A 23,090-nucleotide genomic window follows, 5' to 3' on the forward strand; every position below is an offset into this window, starting at 1 on the left:
TATAGTAGCAAAGTCGAGGGACTCTGAGGTATTTAAAAACCCACTCCATATTTCTATTAGTTCCTATCTCCTCAAATCACCACTAATTAACATTTAATTTAATTTAAAAAGTGGCTTTGCTCTGAAATATAAGGCAAAGTCAGTGGGTCCCTTTTTTCTAATATATTGTCACATCTACATCTCTCTTATTTAGAAATTTGGACGTGTCTCCTGGATTTGAATGGGTCCTAGAGGTCATTTATTCTGCCGTTTTTTAAATTTATAATTTGTGAAGAAATTGAAGGGTAGAGATTGGAATATTTGCCTGAAACAATTGGAAAGCAAGGCCACCATTAGAAGGCTTGTGCTAGTTTGTGTCCCATTATAGAAATTCTCTTTTTCCATCATATTTTTGTCTTCTATTTTATAATTTTTCTTGGTTTATTCACATATTAATTTTTCTACTTTTCAGTCAGATGCCCAGCCCCCCTCCTCCACCCCCTGTGGCCATTCTTGCATTCAGGGCCATGCCATGTTGATCTTTCTATGCAACCACAGCACCAAAAAATCAGACCTGTCATAGATATTAACTGAATATTCTTAAATAGCATAGGGGTATAGTTCCAAGGGATACACTATCAAAAGTATTTGTAAAGGCAAATTAGTTGCTTTAAAATTCACTCTAATCCTCATTCCTGTTTCTTGAATGAGTTAAGTCCTATGTTTTGAAATTATAGAAGGACAATTTACTTGGCTAGCTCTGCAGCCATTTTGGTAAGAATTATGCAAAGCCAAATAGTGAATAAGATGTCTTTCTAACCTCTAGATATGTATTGACATAATACATTTATTTATAAATGTGTTGAATATTTCATTCATTTAGCAAAGAGACAGTTCATACTGTGAACATAGAGTAGGATGATTTACTCCAATCCAGGTACTTTAAACATAAATATTCAAGTCTAGAATGTTCTTCAGTGTTATCTATTGGCAGTCAGTCAGCAATCAGATTGAATTAGTCACTGCTGGCTAAAAGATCTCTCTGTCTCTGTCTCTCTCTGTCTCTCTGTCTCTCTCTCCCTCTTCTCCCTCCCTCTCTCCCTCCCTCGCTCCCACCCCCTCACTCCTTCTCCTCTCTCTCCTTGGTCTCCCTTCTTTCTTTCCTTCTTTCCTACAGATTGTACACTTTGCAAATCCATAGTTTCTTTCACTTTTTATTATATGTAATATGCATTCACAATATAATTCTAAGTCTTGTATTTCTTTCCTTTTTTTTGTCCTGTTTTCAATCCAGTCCACAACTGCTCTATCAGAGGATTCTTCTGTGTATTAATTCATCAATATCTATTAAATATTCAGCATAGTGCCTGGAAAATAGAATGCATTCCCTTTTGTCTACCTCATAGTATATAGGCCTCCTATTTTACATTGTTTTGAAAGCCAGTCATTATATATTAAGAAATGTAGTGCCTGTGTCAAAAAAAAAAAAAAAAAAAAAAAAAAAAAACCTTGGAGATTTTGAAATGATATCAGATGAATTTTAAGCCAATGACATAAATTCTTTAAGGCTTTGAAAGCACCCAGCAGCTTTTGTGATTGCTTAAGAGGTTCCTGCCTGCTTCATCAGATACTTACAACAGCTTGCTTGTCTTAAATATGAGCATTTATGATATATTTCTTAATTTTCTGCTTTGCTTTTACTCCACATTTAAGTTAGTATTGTTTCAAAAGAAGTTGTACATTCAGTCAATCACATCTTTCTTTAAATTCATGACCATCATTTGGCCTAAAAAATTGAGTGTTATTAGAACTCTGGCAATTGGCACTAAGTACATAAATTTGTATTTCAAATTATGAACATAAGGTACAGCTTGGGAAACATAACAGGTTTGTACTTCTGACAGTCTTACTATGGCACTGTGGTCTTAGACACAGCAGAAAAAGTGATTGATTCACCTTATGATGAGCTATAAATACCACGTATATTACATTTCATTAAAAAATTATTTTCTTCTCTTATAACCTAACTCTGATAGCAGTGATGGTGCTGACCATGAACTGACATAAATTCAGAACTCAAAATGACTAAAAGTCTTTGGTTGGGAACTTCAAAAGGATCTTCTTGGGAAATTTAGATTCCTTGTGTTTCCTTTTCATTTTTGTTTTTGCCAGATGTATTCTTCTCTAAAAGAAACCTGATGACTCTATGAAGGCAGTCTTTTCTTCTTAATTGCCAGCAGAATATACTTGTTACTGTATTTCTAGCATAAACAGCAGAGGTTGCTTGGTGGCTTTGTTTAATGTTGCTTTAGAAATTGACATATTGCTTGCCATGAAAGTGTTAGGAGAAAAGAGGGACTCCGCTGAAACTGTTATCGACCCTTTCAGAGGCAGACTCTCAGCCTACCTTAAATAGAGACACCTGTTAAAATCACATTTCCGTAGAATTGGGGTCACATTCTCACTCTCCATCAACCTACTACTTTCATCATCCAAGCCTCAGAATAATGAGGCTGTGTGTGCTTTGTTTTTCAGTGAGCCCAACCAATCTGTCTCAATTTAACCTTCCTGGGCCCAGCATGATGCGCTCAAATAGCATCCCAGCCCAAGACTCTTCGTTCGATCTCTACGATGACTCCCAGCTTTGTGGGAGTGCCACATCTCTGGAAGAAAGGCCACGTGCCATCAGTCATTCAGGCTCCTTCCGAGACAGCATGGAAGAAGGTAGGCGAAGGGGGAAATAAAGACGGAGTTAACTTTATTTAACTCAGAGATGAAAACTGTCACATCAGACACATCACAAGGATTTCTGAAGAGTAGATAAATGAGTAAGTATAACTCTCATTTAGGGAGCCCTGAAGCTTGAAGAAGTTTGAGTCTGCATTACCTTCGGTTTCTTTTCTTTTCTTTTTTTTTTTTTTTTTTTTTTTTTTTTTTAGTGTTTATTTATTTTTGAGACAGAGAGAGAGCAAGAGCGGTGGAAGTGCAGAGAGAGAGGGAAACACAGAATCGGAAGCAGGCTCCAGGTTCCGAGCTGTCAGCACAGAGCCGGACCAGGGCTGGAACTCCCGAACCCTGAGATCATGACCTGAGCTGAAGTGGGAGGCTCAACCGACTGAGCCACTCGGGCACCCAATTACCTTTCTGTTTCTCTATGCATTTGCAAATATGCCAGAAATTGTTTTGATTATTACTTTGTTCTAGAATAGTTCAGAATAAATTCAGTGTTTTCGTAAAGAAAGCTTCATAATTTTAGAGCCTGTTTGTCCTGGTGTGTCAAATATCAGAGCAAATGTTTTGTTTGACATCTCAGTTAAAGAACCATAAAGATACATAAACCAGAAAAATTATCTTATGAAACTACCACACGTTGACAACTTGTATTCTCAGAAACTCCCTCTGGTGTTAATGTCTGTTATCATATCATATTAGAATTCATATTTTTTTTGTCTACTTTTGCTTCATAAGTTTCATTTCCTTATCCAATGCAATAAGGTTCTATGTGAATATTTTATAAAAATTCTATTTGAAAAAGGCTTCATTGATATTTAAACATATATAATTTTCTACACTATATAATCTCAAGTGTGAAATTTGATAATATTTGAGAGACTTCCTCTTTGATTTAATGAATGAGTTTTTAAAGTATCCATAAAGGAAAATTGTGGCACACATATTATAAAGCATATCAGCTATGGATAAAATACAGGTAAACATAAAAGTTTGAACAGATCACAATAAAATCAGACATAAAATCAGACAACTATCCTAGTCCTTAATAATAACATAGAAAAGAAGGACTCCAGATCTTAAAACATACCAGGTTTTAAGCCTCTAGCCACCCATTTATTTGTGGTATGAACTTGTGCAGGATTTTTAACTTTATTAGTCCTAATTCCTGCAGATGTAATTTTACAGGTTTGTCATGAAAACAAAATTAGGGAACAGTTTCGTTCCTTTCTCTTTCACCTCCCTGCTTTCTTAGAGTCTTTTCTGATTAAAAGTTTAGATGGTTATGGGGGCACCTGGGTGCTTAGTCAGTTAAGCATCTGACTTTGGCTTAGGTCATGATCTCATGGTTCATGGGTTTGAGCCCATATGGAGCTTGCTTGCTTCAGATTCTGTGTCTCCCTCTCTCTGTCCCTCTCTCACTCGTGCTCTCTCTCTCAAAAATAAATAAACATTTTTTTTTTTAAGTTTAGATGGCTGTGAAAATTGATTTAATGTTTTCAGGCCACCACTGTATGCTTAATTTGCTGGCACTAATTTCGTTGACCAGCATTGCCACTACCTTCTGTGATATTAAGCAAACCACTGAGTTCATTGTGACACAGAGTGGATTATATCCAGAGAGTCTGCTGATTGTGGCAGAATAGATAGACAGAATTGACCTAATTGGCAATATAAAGTCATAGCTTTCTTGAGATGATTCTATCACTCTCTTCACAGACAGGCATCTTACAATACTGTGAAAATAATTTGCCAAGCGTACTGATGGCTCTCTAGAGTGCTCATTTACAGATAGAATACTGTTCATATGCTGAGAAAGTCTGGCCTTCTGTGTATGAGGATTAAATAATCTAAATGGCTGAACAGCACCCTGAGTGGGCAAGATGGCTTCTTGATGCCCATCCATTGAACACTGAACAATTATTATTCTTACAATATGGTCTGCAATCAAGGGATTATTGAACTAGTGAGATGGGAAGGGCTTTATTGATGCCCTCCCTGCTCAATGCTCACAGTGAAGATCAGGAACGTGCCACGAACTAGGAGTCCATAGACCTATAAATAGTAAGTAGCAGGAACAGACCAAAAAATGGGATCTCCCAATTCATTGCCCGCCTGCCTTCTGTACACCGTGTTGAAAATCTTAGTCCATTCTGGTGTTATTACAGGTTGAAAGAATGTGGGATTTTGTTTGGTTGTTTTGTGTTCTTTAGATGACTAACATTTTGCACATCTCACACAGTGGTAGGAGGTGCTCCAGCTGGAGATCTGGGGGTTGTCCTTCTTTCCTCTTTGACCCGCATTTATAGTCAGTCAGTTTTAAAGAGGTTCTTCCTGATGTCCCTCAAATTCATCCCTTTCTTTTGAGCCACACTGCCACGATCCTGCACGGCTTTGCCAGCCTTTCCAGACCAGGTTGTGAGCACCTCCCTTGTGTCCTTGCTGTACCCCTTGCATTGCTCTCAGTAGTATTTATGTTACTCTTTTTTTTTTTTTCAACGTTTATTTATTTTTTTGGGGACAGAGAGAGACAGAGCATGAACGGGGGAGGGGCAGAGAGAGAGGGAGACACAGAATCGGAAGCAGGCTCCAGGCTCTGAGCCATCTTATCTTCTTAGTTGAATATCTTTCTACTTCTTTTTAAGCTCCTAGGATTGTGTCATAATTTTTATAGTCCTAGGATCCAGAAAGGACCTGTCACATTGGGTGGGACCAACTACTATTTAATGGATGAGTATGCAGAAATAACTTTATATTATCCCACAATGAAAAGAAGAAGGGCTTTTCTATAACTATAATTAAGCACAATTTTATCTACCTTTTGGGCTTAACACATTAGTTGCCGAGAAATACAAAGCAGTCTACCACTTGCCTACGATGTTATTTTGGTATACCTAGATAAAAGCCAGTACCCAATTTCCATTCTTAATTTCATTGAGACACCATCTTGAAATAAGTAATTTTCCATTACTAAAACTACAAAAGAAACAATAATTCTCCATTTAAATGAGTATTATCAACTCATCACAGATAATGTTGAAATAGCAAGTTAAATAAAATGCTTATGTCCCTGAAAGTATATGGAGAAAAAACATTGAAAATGGACCTTTGTTGTATATAAATGAAATTAAATAAATGCAGAAAATGTATAAAATAAAGAGATTTTTTTTAAGTTCATAAGTTTATGGCAACTTTAGGTTTCCATGATTTTCTGGTAATTTATTATGTGGAGGTTTACTGTAACTTTGAATCTGTCAACAGCATGCCTACAGGGCTTGTATTGGCCAAATCCTCTCCCTAACATGATGAGGGAGCTATTTTAGGAAAACAGGTACCTTCCCATGTCTCAACATTTTGACCTCCAAGAAATGGCAGGAGAATTGTTCTCAGATCTTTGTATCTAGCTGTATTATTTTATTTCCCTAATTGCCTAGTCTCCACTTTCTAGCAAAGGCCGGGTGTTTCTGAGCACGCTTCATTATTTTACCTCTTGTTCGTTTTTGCTTTTTCCAGTTCACGGCTCTTCATTATCACTGGTCTCCAGCACTTCTTCTCTTTACTCAACAGTAAGTATCCGTTGTTAACAAGGAGCTTCTGCCTCGGCCAAGCACACAGTGATTAAATAGGTTGACATTTACACAGAAGTTGCACAGTGAAATGAGGGCATACGCTCAGCTACCATAACCAATAGCTGGCGGGTGCTTTCCCGGACCTTCTGTGGCCCAGTTTTATGCGCTTTCGCTGGACTTTTGTGTACTTATTAAAATCAACGAGTGCATGAAAAACTGAGTTTCGTAAAACCTCTTGGGGTATAACTGGGAATCGCTGAAACCATGTACTCTCCCATAAATTTATATTATTGACTGGTTTTCCTTGTTTGGTTCTCTGAGCCATGACTGGTAATTCTTCAATGGTATTTTCTCCATTTTCTTATTTTAATTTTTCAAGTTCCTCTGTGCCAAAGTGTAAAGGCGTAAAAGGCCTAGAGACTCTTAAAAATATATACCTTCTGAAATAGAATGATTTTTAAAACTATTTCTGCAAAGAGAAAAATGCCGATGTTTCAACTTACGTTCCTGATGTGTGCAGTTATGATCTGTTTTTGCCAAGATGAGCTTCCTGTCCACTTAATATAATTTCATTTTTTTTTGCAAAAAAAAAAAAAAAAGAAGAAGAAGAAGAAGATCTATAGGATGTTATATTTAATAGGAGGGTTCCTTCATGCCTAAGTAAAAGTGAGGTGTATTTCATTTACTGAATCTGAGACTTCAGCAGTGCAAATAGTTCTTAGCCAGAGCTGAGGTTCATAAAAAGTTCAGTCTTGGCCATCACTGAGCAATTAAGCCCGATGGGCAACGCTAATTGTTTCACTCATTTCATTAAGCTTAAATGTTAGGGCCCTCATTTTATAAGCTCATCTTACATATTTATTGCTTTGGATAGTTACACAAGATCAGAAATATTACTGGGAAAAGCAATATTTTTCTCATCATGTCTCCTTTTCATGATTAAATTTGCCAATTACACTCTGTAAATGAAGAAATCACTATTATTGTTTAAATTTAATCCTTTAGGCAAGTGGATAAGAAGTCGAAAGGTGAAATGTTTTGGCAAAAACACATAAAAGAACTGTGTTAACACTTAACCCTCCTCATTGGCCCAGGGCCGCTGTGTGCTCAGGAGATGACCTCTGACCTAAAGCATTGCGGCCGAAGTCCCTACAAAGCATCAAACGATGCAGCATGATCATAATATTTTAAATATATGCAAAACCACCATTTGGATAAAACTGCCTTCATTCAGCCTGAGAAAGATTCCAGAAGAAAAGGAGCTTGGTTTGAGGGAAAACAGATGGCTGATTAGTATGTACCAGAGTCCGGTAGAACTTTATGCGACAATAAGAAGGTTTTCTAGCTGCACTGTCCAGTACAGTGACCTCTGGCCACATGTGGCTATTGACTGTTTGAAGTGTGGGGTAACAGAGGAACTGAATTTTTAAGTTTAATTAATTTAAATTATTAAATTTTTATTAAGTTAAATTAAATTAAATTATTAAATATAAATGTAAATTATTAAATAATTTAAATTATTAGGCACGTATGTCTAGTAGCTTCTATATTGGGTATTGCAGGTTCATAAGGAACAAGGGGCTTCATTTTAATAATTGTAGATAAGTAGGAGTAGATGTCGTACGATAAGGACAATCAGAAAGCATACATGAGGAGTATGTAGTAAGAGTGCAATATGTGATAGGAACAGAGACGAAAGTGACTACATACGTATACCTATATGCCAAAACTTAGAAATGAAATATACCTTTGTGTTAAGTGTGAAAAGAATGTATTAGGTCTTCAAGCCACAGAGACTGTGCGCGGTTGTCCTGAAAATGATGGAAATTATATTCTTGAGTTCACAAATAACCTATAGTTAAACAATTCAAATAAATGCATATTTGGAGGACTAATAAAAAGAAAAACCAAAAATCAAAGATGATGAGGAGTCATTCTGACTTCAGTCCCCCATTATCATTCACTTAGATTCCACTGACAATGAGAAAATATCTGTGAAAGTATTTTTTAAACCATGAGGTAAAAAGTCAGTTTGTCATTATTTTTCATGCCTTCTTAAGGACTCTACATCAAGATTCAGTTGATTTGCATTCTTGCCTAACTCTATCAGCAATTACTGTGTGACATCAGAAAAGTTGCTAAGTTTCTTTGGACTATACCTGTAAAATCAAATTGGAAACAACAGCCAGATCTATCCCATCTGTCTCAAGGGTTTTGTGTAATTAATAGGGAAGACCAGAAATGTTGTATACCAAAAATAACAAAAAATATAAATTTTTGATACATAGTGATTCTAGGAGCACCATTTATATCATAGTTGATGTGAATTGCATCTTTTGAATTTATGCAGTGTAGTAACATAGCTGTGCATGGTTATTTCCTTCATCAAATAATTCAAGTGTCTAGGGGGAGAAAAAGTTCTATTTTTAAGTAGTATATTAGACACTATCTGCTCTTACTAGACAAAATACTGCTCTCGTCAACCATGAGTATAAACCATGTTTACTCTAACATTATCCATATAACATTAACACTTATACAACTTACAGAATTATATATTTTGCTGGATGTATTGCACTTCAAGATATTAAAACAAACTAATAACAATGGCCTGTTGCAAAGAACATTTGACTATAAAATCACCAATCTAACAAGTCTCATTGGAAGGATTCTTTACCTATAGATCTTTTAACGCTTCTACAACTTATAGTTTGGTAAATTTTTCAAAAGTATTGTGTTGCAAAGTTGAGGATTATCACCTGATAGAATATTCCTGAGCAGAAAGGGAATTTGCATATTGATCAGAAATCATAGGCCTGATCTAGGGGCACCTGGGTGGCTCGGTTAAGCATCTGACTGACTTCAGCTCAGGTCATGATCTCACGGTCTGTGAGTTCGAGCCCCACATCAGGCTCTGTGCTGGCAGCTCAGAGCCTGGAGCCCGCTTCGGCTTCTGTCTCCATTTCTCTCTGCCCCTCCCCTTCTCATGTTCTCTCTCTCTCTCTCTCTCTCTCTCTCTCTCTCTCTCTCTCAAAAATAAATAAACATTAAAAAAAAAATCATAGGCCTAATCTGATCTGCCAAGTTCTTACCTTTGGCACACTTAGAGTTTGTGTGCTTCTTTTAAAATCCAAGCCAACACTGTGAAATTCAGAGCTTTTATCTAAAAATTCAAATTTCTAAGTTCTTTTTAATGTAACCTGAATATCTAGTAACACTGAGATGAATTCCTCCAGGTTTACAGTCACTTGGCATCATCCCTTTAGATGCTGGAGTATGTTCTCAGGCCGGTTCCCGCCTCCACAACCTTTTTTCTTCCTGACACTGAAGCTGAGTTCGGGTTTTTAGTTATTATTGTGCTGTTTAATTTCTCAAAGGAAAGACATACTCCTTATTATCTGTATCTTTATGAAAAGTAGGGAAAATAAAAGCCTAGGGAGGCTGTATGATTTTTTTTTAATTCCCAGAGCCTTTTATATTCTTTATATTCCTGGTCCTTTTAAGCACTGAAATTGTTGATCCTTGCAATAAATAGCTTTTTTTTCTGACTGGACTTGTATATTAAAAACTTGATTGAATCTGTTTTGTACCTGGAATCTAATTTATATTGATTTAATAAGAGCAGGGGCCATGTTTGGTTTGTTGTGGATCCCTTTAGCATGTTTCCTAACACACAACTAATACTAAAGTAATTTTTGTAGTAAATTTGAATGGGTGAATGAAAGGCTAATTAATGATTTATGGAGTAAAGAATCATCTGATATAATTTTATTTAGGCAAAATGTTTTATACTGTCTACCATTCTCCAGACATTGAGCTTGGTTCAAAACCATCATTTAAAAATGGCAAGTAATCATATTCCTTCATGATGTTATTAATTCTGTGCCTGAATTGCTGAAAGAAGTATAATATTAATATTCTGCCTCAGTGCTTCCACTTTATGGTAACACCTACCTAGTACTAATAGCCATGAGGTATGAAAGAAGGCAAAGATTAAAGGAAAAGATAGTTGTGAAAATATAGCAATGAGAAAAATCATTATATACAATCCATATGGAATTAATATGTAATGGTTATACTTATGAGTTTTATAAATAACTTATTCAAGGTTTTTTTAATGAGGAATATGATGAATATCTTTCTTGACTTTTTTGTTAAATAGGATGCATTGTGTTTTTTAAGATACAAATTATTTATTATCAGTTTTATATAATGCTAGCAGGCCTTGAAGCAGGATTTGGGCAAAATATAGTGGCAATAAACATGCCAAGTTCTAGGGAAAACAAATCGTCATAGCTAATTGTGCCATATATTTTAAGGCAAATAACTTCCAGCTTTCTTTAAGATGAAGTTTCCATCTTAAAATTAGTTCCCTACTTCTGATTCAACGCCAACTGTTGAGGAAACCTTAAAACTATTAGAATTAAAAAATAAAATCTTCACTTAAAAATTAAAATTGAGATGTAAAATATTCAAGCTTTATGTTAGCATTTATTTTTAAAACACAGTTTTCTTATAAAGACTATTAGGATTTTACTATGTAACCACTCTGTTATTCCAACACAATATTACTAACGATACATTATTTTTAAGAGTAGAGAAAATACAGGAAAGGGAAAACTCAGAAATGCTTATGCATAAAAAAAATACCTTGATGTTTATGTTGTTACTTTGTTTTATTGTATATTTTCTAAAAAAAAAAAAAGTGGTTCAGGTACTTTTGTATCAATCAACCAGGAAATGTCCCCAAAAGAAAGATAGGAAATGAGATTTTTTTAAAATTTTTTTAGCTTCGAAATTGATCAGTGCAATGAGCAGATTTGTACTGTTCAGCGGTATTATTCATTCTCCACCTTTTTCCAGAATAAGGGAGCTTCCCAAATGTAATGGTGCACATAACTCATTTTCTGGCATTTTGCAGCCCAGCACAAAGAAGAAAAACAGAGCTGGGAATTTTCTGCAATTGAGTCCAAAACAGCCTTCAATTTCCTAAAGCAGTCCTTATTTGCATAATGTGTATGACCAAAGATGTTTGTCAGCCACTTTCATCACCATCTTGACACGGAGAATTTTAATGTTTTGCTGACTTGCAGCTCAGTAAACTTAATAATCATTAGCGACAGTAAAAGAAGACAGAAACTAATAAAGTGATTTTACCCAGTTATCAGTAGAGGTCAATATTTTCCCTTCAGCTTTATTTGGCATTTTTATGATCTGTAAATCACAGAATAAAATTCTGACTCCCAAGTCGTGGCTGATGATGTCTATAATATCATGGAGTGTATTTTCTAATATGTATGAAAAAGTCCAATATTTCATTTTTTCCTACACCCATCTTTTTTAGAGTGAAATGTTATGATTACTTTTGTTATTGTTGCTTATGGTATGAATCTTAGAATAACATTGTCTTTTAATTCTAACTTTGCTTTTAAGGCATATTATATATCCATGAATCAAATAACCTACATTTTCAAAAAATTTTATCATTTGTATATAAGGAAGTACTCATTTGCAATCTTAACGGTTCCTGTTATAATAATAGAATATTAGTCTAATATTTATAACATGTAAGCATAGTATAAATATAACAATAATTTATAATAGTATGAAATTTTAACATGTATTTTACTATAATAATAATAATTTATAAATAGTCTTAGGTTGGATCATAATATTTTTAATACAGTACAATTATACATTTATACTTGTGGAGCAAAATGACATTAGTCACTTATAGTTAATTTGTTTTCCTTTTGTCTTTTACAGGCTGAAGAAAAAGCTCATTCAGAGGTAAAATTTGTAGCATTTTCATATTCCACTCTTTGTTTACATCTGTGATGAAATGAAGGTACCACTAGAGGGCTGTGTGATACAGTAGCATAGCTCTCCAGCACTGCCAACAGAAGTGATCCTCTAGTTGATAAATGGTCTCGGATATTTACTCTTAAGGAAAATGAAAGGAAGTTTTTAAAAGCAAACTTACCTCTTACATTCTAGAATGGAGTTTTAGATCAACAACCAAAAATTTGCCTGTAGTAGTAAGCACTCATTAGATCTGATGAATGAATGAATGAATGTGTGGTCTTTCCAATTCATTGTAGTCTCTTTTCCCCAAGCCTGTGAGACTAACTGCATAGGATTAACGAAACCGTTGAACCTTAGGCATCAGACCTCCATAACAGAGCTACCAGCATCACAGTCCATCTGTTTCATGCCGGGACTTTGCCGCTCTAATCACCGCTTCATGTCTAGTGTGGTATATTGTTCTAATCACACACATTTCACAAATGCACTTTGTCTCAATCATGTACCAATAAGATTGCAACCTGGAGAGAGTATCCTTTTTATTTCACTTTGTAAAAGAATTTTCCTATCCAAGGAGAGCAGGAGGACTTTAATTAGGACTTTTTCAAGGTGTGGTAATGATATTTGATTGGTTTACACTGAGGCAGTCAGACCACACAGAAAATCAATGTCTTGGCAATAGCCTTTGCAAAGGTTCTCTGCCCTTATTAGCCCTTAAAGGAAAATTTATGCTATGCTTAAAAATACTGAAATAGTATTGATTATAGCATTTGATCTTTATCATTGCTAGACCAAAATGTTAGTATGTTTTTTTTTTTTTTTTTTTAAACCTAAAGTGTTTTATTTACATTGCATGGACCTGACAGTGCTAATTTGGTCATAATATGGCTGCTGACATAAACAAATGCTGCCTATTTGCCTGATTAGTCCTTACCCATCTCCCCTTTTTGTCATCTCTGCCTCCTAATGGATCACGGTTTTTAAAAAATAATTTCCGTTCCTTTCAGGTTTCCTGGGTTAATTTGTAAAGGATCATGTAATAGAGGGTATTATCTTGAGAAAGGCTCCTTAAGTTTGTATTGGTTTAGAATAAAGTATATGGTCTGTTTTCTGGGACTGTCTGTGGTCATCATCATTTGAATGCAAGTCAGTGCAATGCTATTTGGGGCTAGTGTATCTATTAAAAAAAAAAAACAGGAGTGAAATGGGATCACATTTGCTGAAATTATATAAATGTTCACCGTCTCTGCTTCCAGTTAAAATTCACAAGGTCTTTAGAGTCTCTCAACATTGACTACCATTTCTTTTCTGCCAAAAAGTTGGGGAGAAGACGCTGAACTGTGTCAAGAATGCTCTTTCAAACTGAGACAGTATTCCAAAAGTCCAACCACAACAATAGAAGATTTCTTTTTAAAGAAAGGAGAAGAATTAGAGTAGAATGTTTAGCAACTAAGTAACTAAAATCCCTGGAGACCAGAAGTAGACCTGTAGACTTAGTCTCAGATGACTGTAGATGTTTTACCCTTACTAATCGCTGTTTACATTTCTTAGCAACATGAGACACAGAGTTTTAACTGCAGAAAGTGCTTACATTAACAATTTAAATGTGATATGAACTACTCTCTTCCTCTGGTTCAGTTTTGGTGCAGTGTGAACTTAGCTAAAGAGGTAGACATTTTAGCATATTTATTTTATTGGTTTATCTCATTATTTGAACAGCAGTACTGATTTTTTCCCCTCTTAAGCTATGGTTAATCTATAAAACATTTTTAGTCTGAGCTAATAGTAACTCAATGAATAAAAGGCATTATAATAAAGATTTGGGAAGGCGTCTCTCAGAATGTCAGCCATTAAAACTCCAGCTAATAAAATTATTTTCAAATATGAAATCATTACACATTGGATCGGAGCCAACTTTCAGTGGCTAAGGGATAGTCTAATGCTGGGAAGTTGCCAAACTAGAAAATTTTAAAAAGCACATACTAAAAAAAACAAAACAAAACAGCAACAAAAAAAGTATTTTTTTTTTCTTTGCTAAAACTCCATGCTAACCTCCATGCTAAAACTTTCAGTACATTCCTTTAATTTGCAAATTTGAGGGGCGCCTGGATGGCTCAGTCGGTTGGGCATCCGACTTCGGCTCAGGTCATGATCTCGTGGTCCGTGAGTTCGAGCCCCGCGTCAGGCTCTGTGCTGACAGCTCAGGGCCTGGAGCCTGCTTTGGATTCTGTGTCTCCCTCTCTCTGACCCTCCCCCGTTCATGCTCTGTCTCTCTCTGTCTCAAAAATAAATAAATGTTAAAAAAATTTTAATTCGCAAATTTGAGTCCTGACCTTGAACATAGTCACTTCTCTTCTTATACATGGTATTTGACTGTTACTATATAGCTAGTGTTCACATTTCTTTGGTTTTTCGGGAATTGGTGCTGATACACTAATTAAGGGGCTGCATGAGCGGAATATAGTATTTGCTTTCTTGGATTGAATTCTTAGTTTTAAGTAAAAATCCACTAGCATATTGAATTGATTTTTTTTAAATTACATTCAGCAAATCCATAAACTGCGGCGAGAGCTGGTTGCATCGCAAGAAAAAGTTGCTACCCTCACATCTCAACTTTCAGCAAATGTAAGTCACTCTTGATTTTTTTTGATATATTAGAATAGATTTTTATATAGTAAATGGAATAATTTTAGCAACAGCCTCACAAACTTTAAGTGTCCAAAAATAAAACAGACTTCAGTCACTCATACAAACGTAAACTTCCCTGCATGCCGAGTAATAAAATGTAAACCCAAATGGACGTGGTTAAAGGGCTTTTGTTTCTTCTTAGGTTGGAAACATTAGTAAGAGTTACATGGGCTATTTCTTTTCTTATGTCTTATTTTTATTACTCTCCGTAGATATTTTTCAAACCACAATACAGTTGGTGGTTGACAGCAATTAACTTTGGAAGATAAAAAATTCTATGTGCCCTGCATTCTTCAGCACAATTTATTGGGCAATTAGTTAAGCACCCAATTAATTATAAAAAAATTAACTTAGGTCTACATTTGGGTATCCAAGCTATATTGGAAATGAGAGAGAGTTCCCTTAAAAACCTGGGCAGTCTTCTCATAGCAGTTTGACCAGCTGAGAATGGCAAAAATGATGCCAATGAGACCATCAATAGTATTAACATTTATTGAATATCTTTCAATGTGCCAGGAATATTCAGAATAGATGCAGAATAAGAAAGGAGAGCCTGTGACATTGTGCCTGATCCTAAGGAACATTAGTGTTAGAAACACCAGTGAGGGGTAAGGAAGCTCCCACTGTTTTGCCATACGCCCTGCCACCTGCACTCAACATTAATCTGCTCAGTTGAAGTGTGTAGCTCTGGGCCCTTCCTCTGCCTCACCACTCTGCTCTCCATTGAGGTTTTCTATCTCCTAGACAAAGCATGACAGGGCAAGAGAGAGCAGGTGTAGGCCCATGGGGTACAAGCTGATTAAGAGAGATTTTAAGGATAAAAATTATTGTGCAATATAACTTCCACAGTATAGAAGTAAGTCTTTTTAACCCACCATGTATTCATTTCAGCACTGGATTTGAATTGATTTTATCTTTTCAACGTGGGAAGAATCAAATTAATTTGGGGTTGGCTGTATTCGTTTTTATCGATATTGTTAGGGGGTTGTTAAAAATAATGGCAGGTTTTAGAGAATTTTTAGGCAGTACTGAAAGAGGACAGAATTATTTAACCTGTATTTTATGTTTAAGAATAATTCTTAAAGAAATAGTTCAGAAGCAACTATAAATTTTATACTATAGGCTAGATGAATAACACTGTAAAACACTCAGTCTAGGTTCCTGACTCAGCACCCAGAGAACATATTACAATGTAAATGCCAGAAACACATGAATTGTATTTATCTGCAATGAGGAAGGCTCAATGATAGACCCTATGGATTGGAGAGTCAAGATATTTACAGATGTCTTTAATGATTACTCAGGATTTTATTTTATTTCATAAATGTCTCTTGCATGGGTTTATATATTCAGATGTTAGGATGATAAATGTCTGCTATACATTATGGAATTTGGGCTTTTACATGGTATTTTTAAAACTATTTCCATTTAAAACACATTATATTAATATTCTGTTAAAAAGGAAAACTCAAACTAAAAAAATGGATGCCATAAAAAGTGTATATTTGTTTTTCCTTCAGACACTCCCTTCCTAAACATGGTTGTTGGTTTCCTTTTTTGGGGGGGAGGGTATAGTTGACATACAATGTTACATTAGTTTCAGGTGATTTCCCAAGTTTATACATTATATATATGCTATATACTATATCACTATATACATAGTGATTTGTATATATCACTATATACATAGTGATTTCCCAAGTTTATACATTATTCTATGTTCATCACAAGTGCCATTACATCACTATTACAATATCACTGACTATATATGACTGTATTCCTTATGTTCTGCTTTTTATGATTGTGACTTACTCCTTCTATAGCTGGAGGCCTGTATCTCCCTCTCCCCTTCACCTATTTGCCCAGCACCCCCACACCCCGTTCCCCTCTGACAACCATCCATTTGTTCTCTGTAGTTACAGTTCTGATTCTGCCTTCTGTTTGTTCATTTCTTTTAAGATTTCATGTATGAGTGGAGTCATGTGGTTTTTGTCTTTCTCAGTCTGACTTATTTCACTTAGCATACCACCCTCTAGGTCTATCCATGTTGTCTCAAATTGCAAAATTTCATTCTTTTGCATGGCTGTGTAACATTCGATTGTTGGTTTCTTATGTATCTTTTCAACTTTGATCTTTTTATTCCCATGAATACATAGATGCAACACACACCGGCAAAGGCTTGTACACACGCACGCACACACACACACACACACACACACACATGAGCAACCAAATTTTAACATAAGGGAACAGTCCTGAAATTCGACTCTGTGCCATTGTTTGGAAAGGGAGCAAAAATTTTTTAAAGTTGTCAGCCATTGGCTACCTACCACTTCTCCTTTAATCATGCATACCACACTGTTTTCACTGATGTGTTTTCATGACTTTGGCTCACATATTCTCAGCTGAGCATTGATATGACCACCAGAGGGTGAAAATTGGTTTTTTTTGTGGTTAAAAAAAAACTTACTCTTTTTATGCACAAAGCACAGATATACATGGGAGCACAGATATACATGGAGTGCATAAAAAAGTATCCAGCATATCTCTGGTGCTAAAATGTCATGGAGGAAGGGTGCTATTAGAAGAAAAAGCATCTATAATATCTCCTCAAGGAATAATAATGAAAAAAAAAAGAATGAATACAGATTTAGAGGGGGTAGTGTCAAATAGATAATTTTGTTTAAAAAGTGCTAGTCTTAGAGAAAATGCCCAAATGTATCCAGCTTCCTCTGGCTACATCTATGTTATCATTAGCAAAACTTTTTGCACATGAAAAGGAGCCTAAAATTATATCCTATTTTTCATGCTCCTTTTTTTTTTTTACTTCATAATGCATTTTATAAATCTTCTGAAATCACCTGAAGGTCATGACCTTAGGGTTCCTGGGCTTGAGCCCTGCATCAGGCTCTGTGCTGACAGCTCAGTGCCTGGATCCTGCTTCTGATTCTGTGTCTCCCTCTCTGTCCCTCTCCTGCTCAAGCACTCTCTCTCTCTCTCTCTCTCTCTCTCAAAAATAAATAAAAATTAAAAAAAAAAGGAAAGGAAAGAAAGTATGTTGTCGGATCTTCGCTAAATCAATACCCCACACATGCACAGGAAGAAAACAGAAGCCCCACAAGCAAGCAGCTGCAAATGTATAGTCACATCATACAGTCAGGTGCCCCCTGGCCTTTCACTCACACCTTTCTGCAGCCAAGACATGTGGGAAGCATTTCTTTGTGTTCTAATATATTTTGTTGTACAAATCTCAGCTCTTAGATCATCTAGAAGTAGGTGCTGAGGCTAGTTATTGTTACCATTTTTCAAAGGTACCACTGAATGAACATGTCACAAAAAAAAAAGGTACTTATTTTTTCCTTTCAGCACATTGGTCTTTTAGCCCCAAATCTCAAATGTATTATTTTGTTTAGGATTGTGTCCTATTTTTTTTTTTTTTGCTTTATTTAATATTTTTATATAACCTGGCAGTTACTCTTGCTTTTCTGCATCTCCTTTAACAGAAAACAGTTCTGCATATACTAACAATGACAAAAACTGAAGGGACAATTTTATAATGTGTAAAAGAAATGTGAAACCTAGGGGCGCCTGGGTGGCGCAGTCGGTTAAGCGTCCGACTTCAGCCAGGTCACGATCTCGCGGTCCGTGAGTTCGAGCCCCGCGTCGGGCTCTGGGCTGATGGCTCAGAGCCTGGAGCCTGTTTCCGATTCTGTGTCTCCCTCTCTCTCTGCCCCTCCCCCGTTCATGCTCCGTCTCTCTCTGTCCCCAAAATAAATAAACGTTGAAAAAAAAAAAATTTAAAAAAAGAAATGTGAAACCTTAATTATGATAGTTTCATTTATTTTCAGTTCATCTATTGATTTTCAAAAGTAAAGTCACAGATATATATATATATGTATATATATATATATATATATATATATATATATATATACACAAAAATCTATGTATATTTTTTGGTTGGTGGACCATTACTAAATTCTGGGGGAACAAATATAATGCAGGCATTTTTCATAATATTTCACCTTACTGTTTAGCAGTACGATAATTCTCTTTACATGTCTATTCAGATTGTATTATAGGATTCAAAAACTGAAGTCAGTATGTGTTAGAAATACCATCCGTAACTACTCTTCAGTCTTGCTTATTTTATTACCTTGACAGACTTCACCTAACACACATTGGGATGTAGTCATTATCATATTGACACAATCTTACTCTGGCTTTCAAATTATGCAGCTGGTAATGGAGAAGTAAGGCCCAAGTAAATCATGATCAGTAGTCCCTCTAAAAATCCACAATTTTTGAAAAGTCATAATTTTGTTAAGGTTTTCAGACAAGATATATTGTCCTATAGTTTAATCAGTTTTACTTTCCATTTTAGTTTCTTTTATTTGTATCTTGTACTCTCTTTCCATTAATCCAATTGGTGAGAAGTTTATCCTTTTATTACCTTCAAAGTAACAAAGTTAGTAAGCCAAGACAAATAAACTTAAAAGCAGTATTTCACTAACATACCTCTAACATATTTTTCATGGAGAACGATGTGACTCAAAATGTTCTTTGGTAACCAGTTATACATGTCTTATGAATAATTAATGAGTAGCAATGTTCCAAAGATTGAAAACTGACATTCTCATAGTGAACATTTTGTATTAATTAATAGCTACAAATTATAGGCAATATATTTATAGCTACAAAATACAGACAATATATTTATTCAGCATACTCACATTCCTACATTCTTTGTCATTTTAACTCCCATTCAACTGATAAAATATGCATAGAAGGTAAAGTATAAATTTTCTTCTAGTTTTTACATCCAATAATTAGGCATTACAGTTGTTTGAGAGAATTAAAACTGCAATATTGAGTACATTCTTACATTTCTTTTAGTACATGTTAACAATGGTTTTCGGCCAGAATTTTCACTATTTTAAAAGAAAATGAGCAATTTTATTTTAGGATTTAGAAACCTATTGTATGCTCACAGCATGATTATTGATTATAATCTAAACTAGAATCAGCACAAAATGGTCAATGATAGGCAAATACATTATAAACCACATAGAGCAATGCATTACAGCAAAATCTAACTCCTGCTACTTACCACTGGATGAATCTCAGAAACTCAATGTTAAGCAAAAGAAAAGTCACAAAATAATTGTGCCATATGATTCCACTCTGAAAGTTTTAAAAATAGACAAAGCTAAAACATAGTGTTTAGGAATGCAAGCTCAGTGGTGCAACTATAGAGAGAAGCAAGACAATAATTACCACCAATGTTGCGATAATGGTGGTTATCTTTGGGGCAGGGAGAGGCGACAGTAATAGGGGAGAGGTAAGAGAGAACTTCTAACATCTTCAAATGTCCAATTTCTGGATGTGGCTGGTGACTGATGAACCAGTGAGCTCTGCATTTTCACTTTGTTCAATTTGAATATGGCAGGAATTTTTTTATATTAAAAAAGTTTACGCGTGAGAGAAAATGCAACATAACCTTATGTTAATTTCTGAAATATTAAATCTGATGTAATGCTATTCCTTGCCATTGAAAACATTTTAAACTACAAGATACAATTCCTTCTTTATTTTTTAATTTTTAAAAAAATATTTAAATTCATTTTTGAGAGAGAGAGAGAGAGAGAGAACGAGTGGGGGAGGAGCAGAGAGAGAGGGAGATAGAATCCAAAGCAAGCTCCAGTCTCTGAGCTGTCAGCACAGAGTCCGGTACAGGGCCAGTACTCATGGACCACAAGGTCATGATGCTTAACCGACTGAGCCACCCAGGCGCCCCTACTATTCCTGTTTTTAAAAGACTGTTATTTTTCCAATTAAATCTGCTAATGAACCCTGGAGTATAACTCTCAAGGGTGTGTGTGTGTGTGTGTGTGTGTGTGTGTGTGTGTGAGAGAGAGAGAGAGAGAGAGAAAGAGAGAGAGAGAGAGAGACAATTTGGGGGGGGAGGGGGAAAGAGAGAAGAGGGAGTGGAAAAAGAATAAAGAGTTGTTCTGGTAGACTGAAGATTAATAGAAGTATTCTCCACCAATTATCTTTCTCTATATAGCAATGTCAGGAAAAGAAAGGGAGCCCAGCCCAGCGTAAGTTCAGAGCTAAGAACAAAGACACCTTTGTGTTGTGATGCTAATGGAAGGGACTTGTACATTCTAGCTGTTGGCAACAATGAAATAAACCTCTAGCTCTTACCAATAATGGAATAAACCTCTAGCTGTTATTAATAATGAAATAAATCTCTAGCTGTTACCAATAATGGAATGTTTCTAGTGCCCTAATTCCTTGGACTCCTGTGATTCATCTGATAATAGTTACCTCAGCGTTTCAGCTCTGCTAGAGTTACAAGGTGATGTATTTTAAGAAGTCCTTTTACTCCCTTCCCTCAAAGAATTAATCTTTTGCCGAGGATTACCAAATTTCTTCCCACACATAGTTCATTGTAGATGTAGGGTGTGAAATATTCCATCATTGTACCTTTGTAAGGGCACAATAAGATTGGATGAGTGTGAGATAACACCCCTATAGCTCTCCTCAAGCTACCGTGAAAGCTTGAAGGACCTCTTCTTCGTGCTTAATATTCTGTGGGTGAAGCTGTTGGATAATGGCATGTCGACAGAACTGGGCCTATTTTAGAGCTGTAAGATTGTCAAATACTTCTTAATCATAAGAGTTATGGTTTTATACAGCAATATGTATAATTCCGGGAGATTTAAAATAAAACCCGAAAGCCATGAAAACTTAAATAAAATATGACTGAGTGTTATTTCTAGCCGGCCAACCTGCACTACCTTAGTTGAAGGGAATAAAGTAGAAATAAAAGCCATTTTATTAAAAAGAGTTTGGAGAATGAAGACAACTCTTTTCGACTGAATTCTTTGTAAGCACAAAAAAAGGAAAGATAATGTTAAAGCTGTCAGCAGATGTCTGACACTTGAAGGAGGGTGTCATTACAATAAAGGAACTAACAATATCTCCAAAGGTCATCATGCAGGTATAAAAAGGAGAAACATTTGTCCATTGACTATTGCAGTGACCTCCCCTTGAGCTTGAAGTCTAAAAACTTGGCAATTCAGAACTTTATTCAGCATTTTGGGTGTCAAATCCTCTGTGAGATGCAGGCCGGAAGGTGTTATTATTTGCAAAATGCCATCCCTTTTCAGAAGTTGAACTCACATTAAATGTCAAGAAATGGAAACACTGAATTTAAACTGAAGTTTAGAAATAATAAATAAAGATTGATGTTAAAGGAGAGTCATCACTGAGAGCTAACCAAGATGGTCATAGTATTTAAAGAATTAGAGCACCTGAAGTTCAGCATTTTATAAAATGAAGAGTTTTCATCCATCTGCGTAAGGTCCTGACATTTAAAATGTGTTCCTTCCGTTTTGTTCACAGGCTCACCTCGTAGCAGCTTTTGAAAAGAGTTTAGGGAATATGACTGGTCGACTGCAAAGTCTAACTATGACAGCGGAACAGAAGGTATGTTCAAGAATCACCACAGGGGATTCAAATAAGACAGCAAGTTACATAGGATGTTTAAACAATGCCTGAGATGCAGCTCCTTAAATATAATGCTTCAGAGGATCCCTTCCTTATTAGATTGGAACAATGACAAGATAATACATTTTCTTGTCAGATTTTAATTTTTAAAGACTTATGATTCAGATTCATCTATATTAGAACACACACACACACATACACGCAAAGTTCTTTCTAGGCCATCTATTTCACTTCTGACTAGACCCATTAAAAGAATACCAAATGTTTTAAGAAAGAGAAGCAGTTGTATAGGGGAAGAGTTAGAATATTCCAGGAACAATTTGTTATGCAGTTGACAAGAATTACAGTCTGACAAGAATTTTCACAAATGTATGGTCTGTAAACCCAGTTATGGACCATGGCTATAATCTGAGATAGGCGTGAGGAAAGTCTGAAGGAGAGTGAGGACTCTGCAAAGTAAAGGGACTCAGGGTACAGCATCTGTGAGATGAGACTGAAACACTGATCCTGAGCTGAAGTTTAGAAATGCGGAATGCTAAATGAAGATTTGGGTCGTTTGCACTAACAAGGACTAGTTGGCATCTGGGGATGCTGTCTTTGACAAGTAAAGCTAATTTATATGAAAAGCTTTAAAATAAACCTGACGGGTTTTTACGGAGTGGGAGAAGGAGTTCTAAAAAGAAAGAAACAGAGTTTAGGTCACAAGGCAGACATATCAAAAAGGTTCACGTTGCCTAGAAAGAGTATGGACAGTTTCCATGGGGTGACCAGTAACTTACCTCTCTGCCATTATTTTGGCCCTAA

At 35.7% G+C, this 23,090-nt stretch overlaps 1 protein-coding gene across 11 annotated transcripts in view; it reads left to right on the top strand.

Annotated features, from left to right (window-relative positions):
* The window catches only part of NAV3 (neuron navigator 3), an 832,957-nt gene that overhangs the window by 755,428 nt on the left and 54,439 nt on the right, over window positions 1-23,090 (top strand). For all 11 annotated transcript variants that reach the window (XM_045463549.1, XM_045463554.1, XM_045463556.1 and 8 more), the window contains 5 exons: window positions 2,515-2,703; window positions 6,223-6,275; window positions 12,045-12,068; window positions 14,631-14,708; window positions 22,182-22,265. In XM_045463549.1, coding sequence (XP_045319505.1) covers window positions 2,515-2,703; window positions 6,223-6,275; window positions 12,045-12,068; window positions 14,631-14,708; window positions 22,182-22,265 — 428 coding nt within the window. The remainder of the gene's footprint in view (window positions 1-2,514; window positions 2,704-6,222; window positions 6,276-12,044; window positions 12,069-14,630; window positions 14,709-22,181; window positions 22,266-23,090) is intronic.

Source organism: Leopardus geoffroyi, chromosome B4, assembly GCF_018350155.1.
Source record: "Leopardus geoffroyi isolate Oge1 chromosome B4, O.geoffroyi_Oge1_pat1.0, whole genome shotgun sequence".
NCBI classification, from domain to species: Eukaryota; Metazoa; Chordata; class Mammalia; order Carnivora; family Felidae; genus Leopardus; species Leopardus geoffroyi.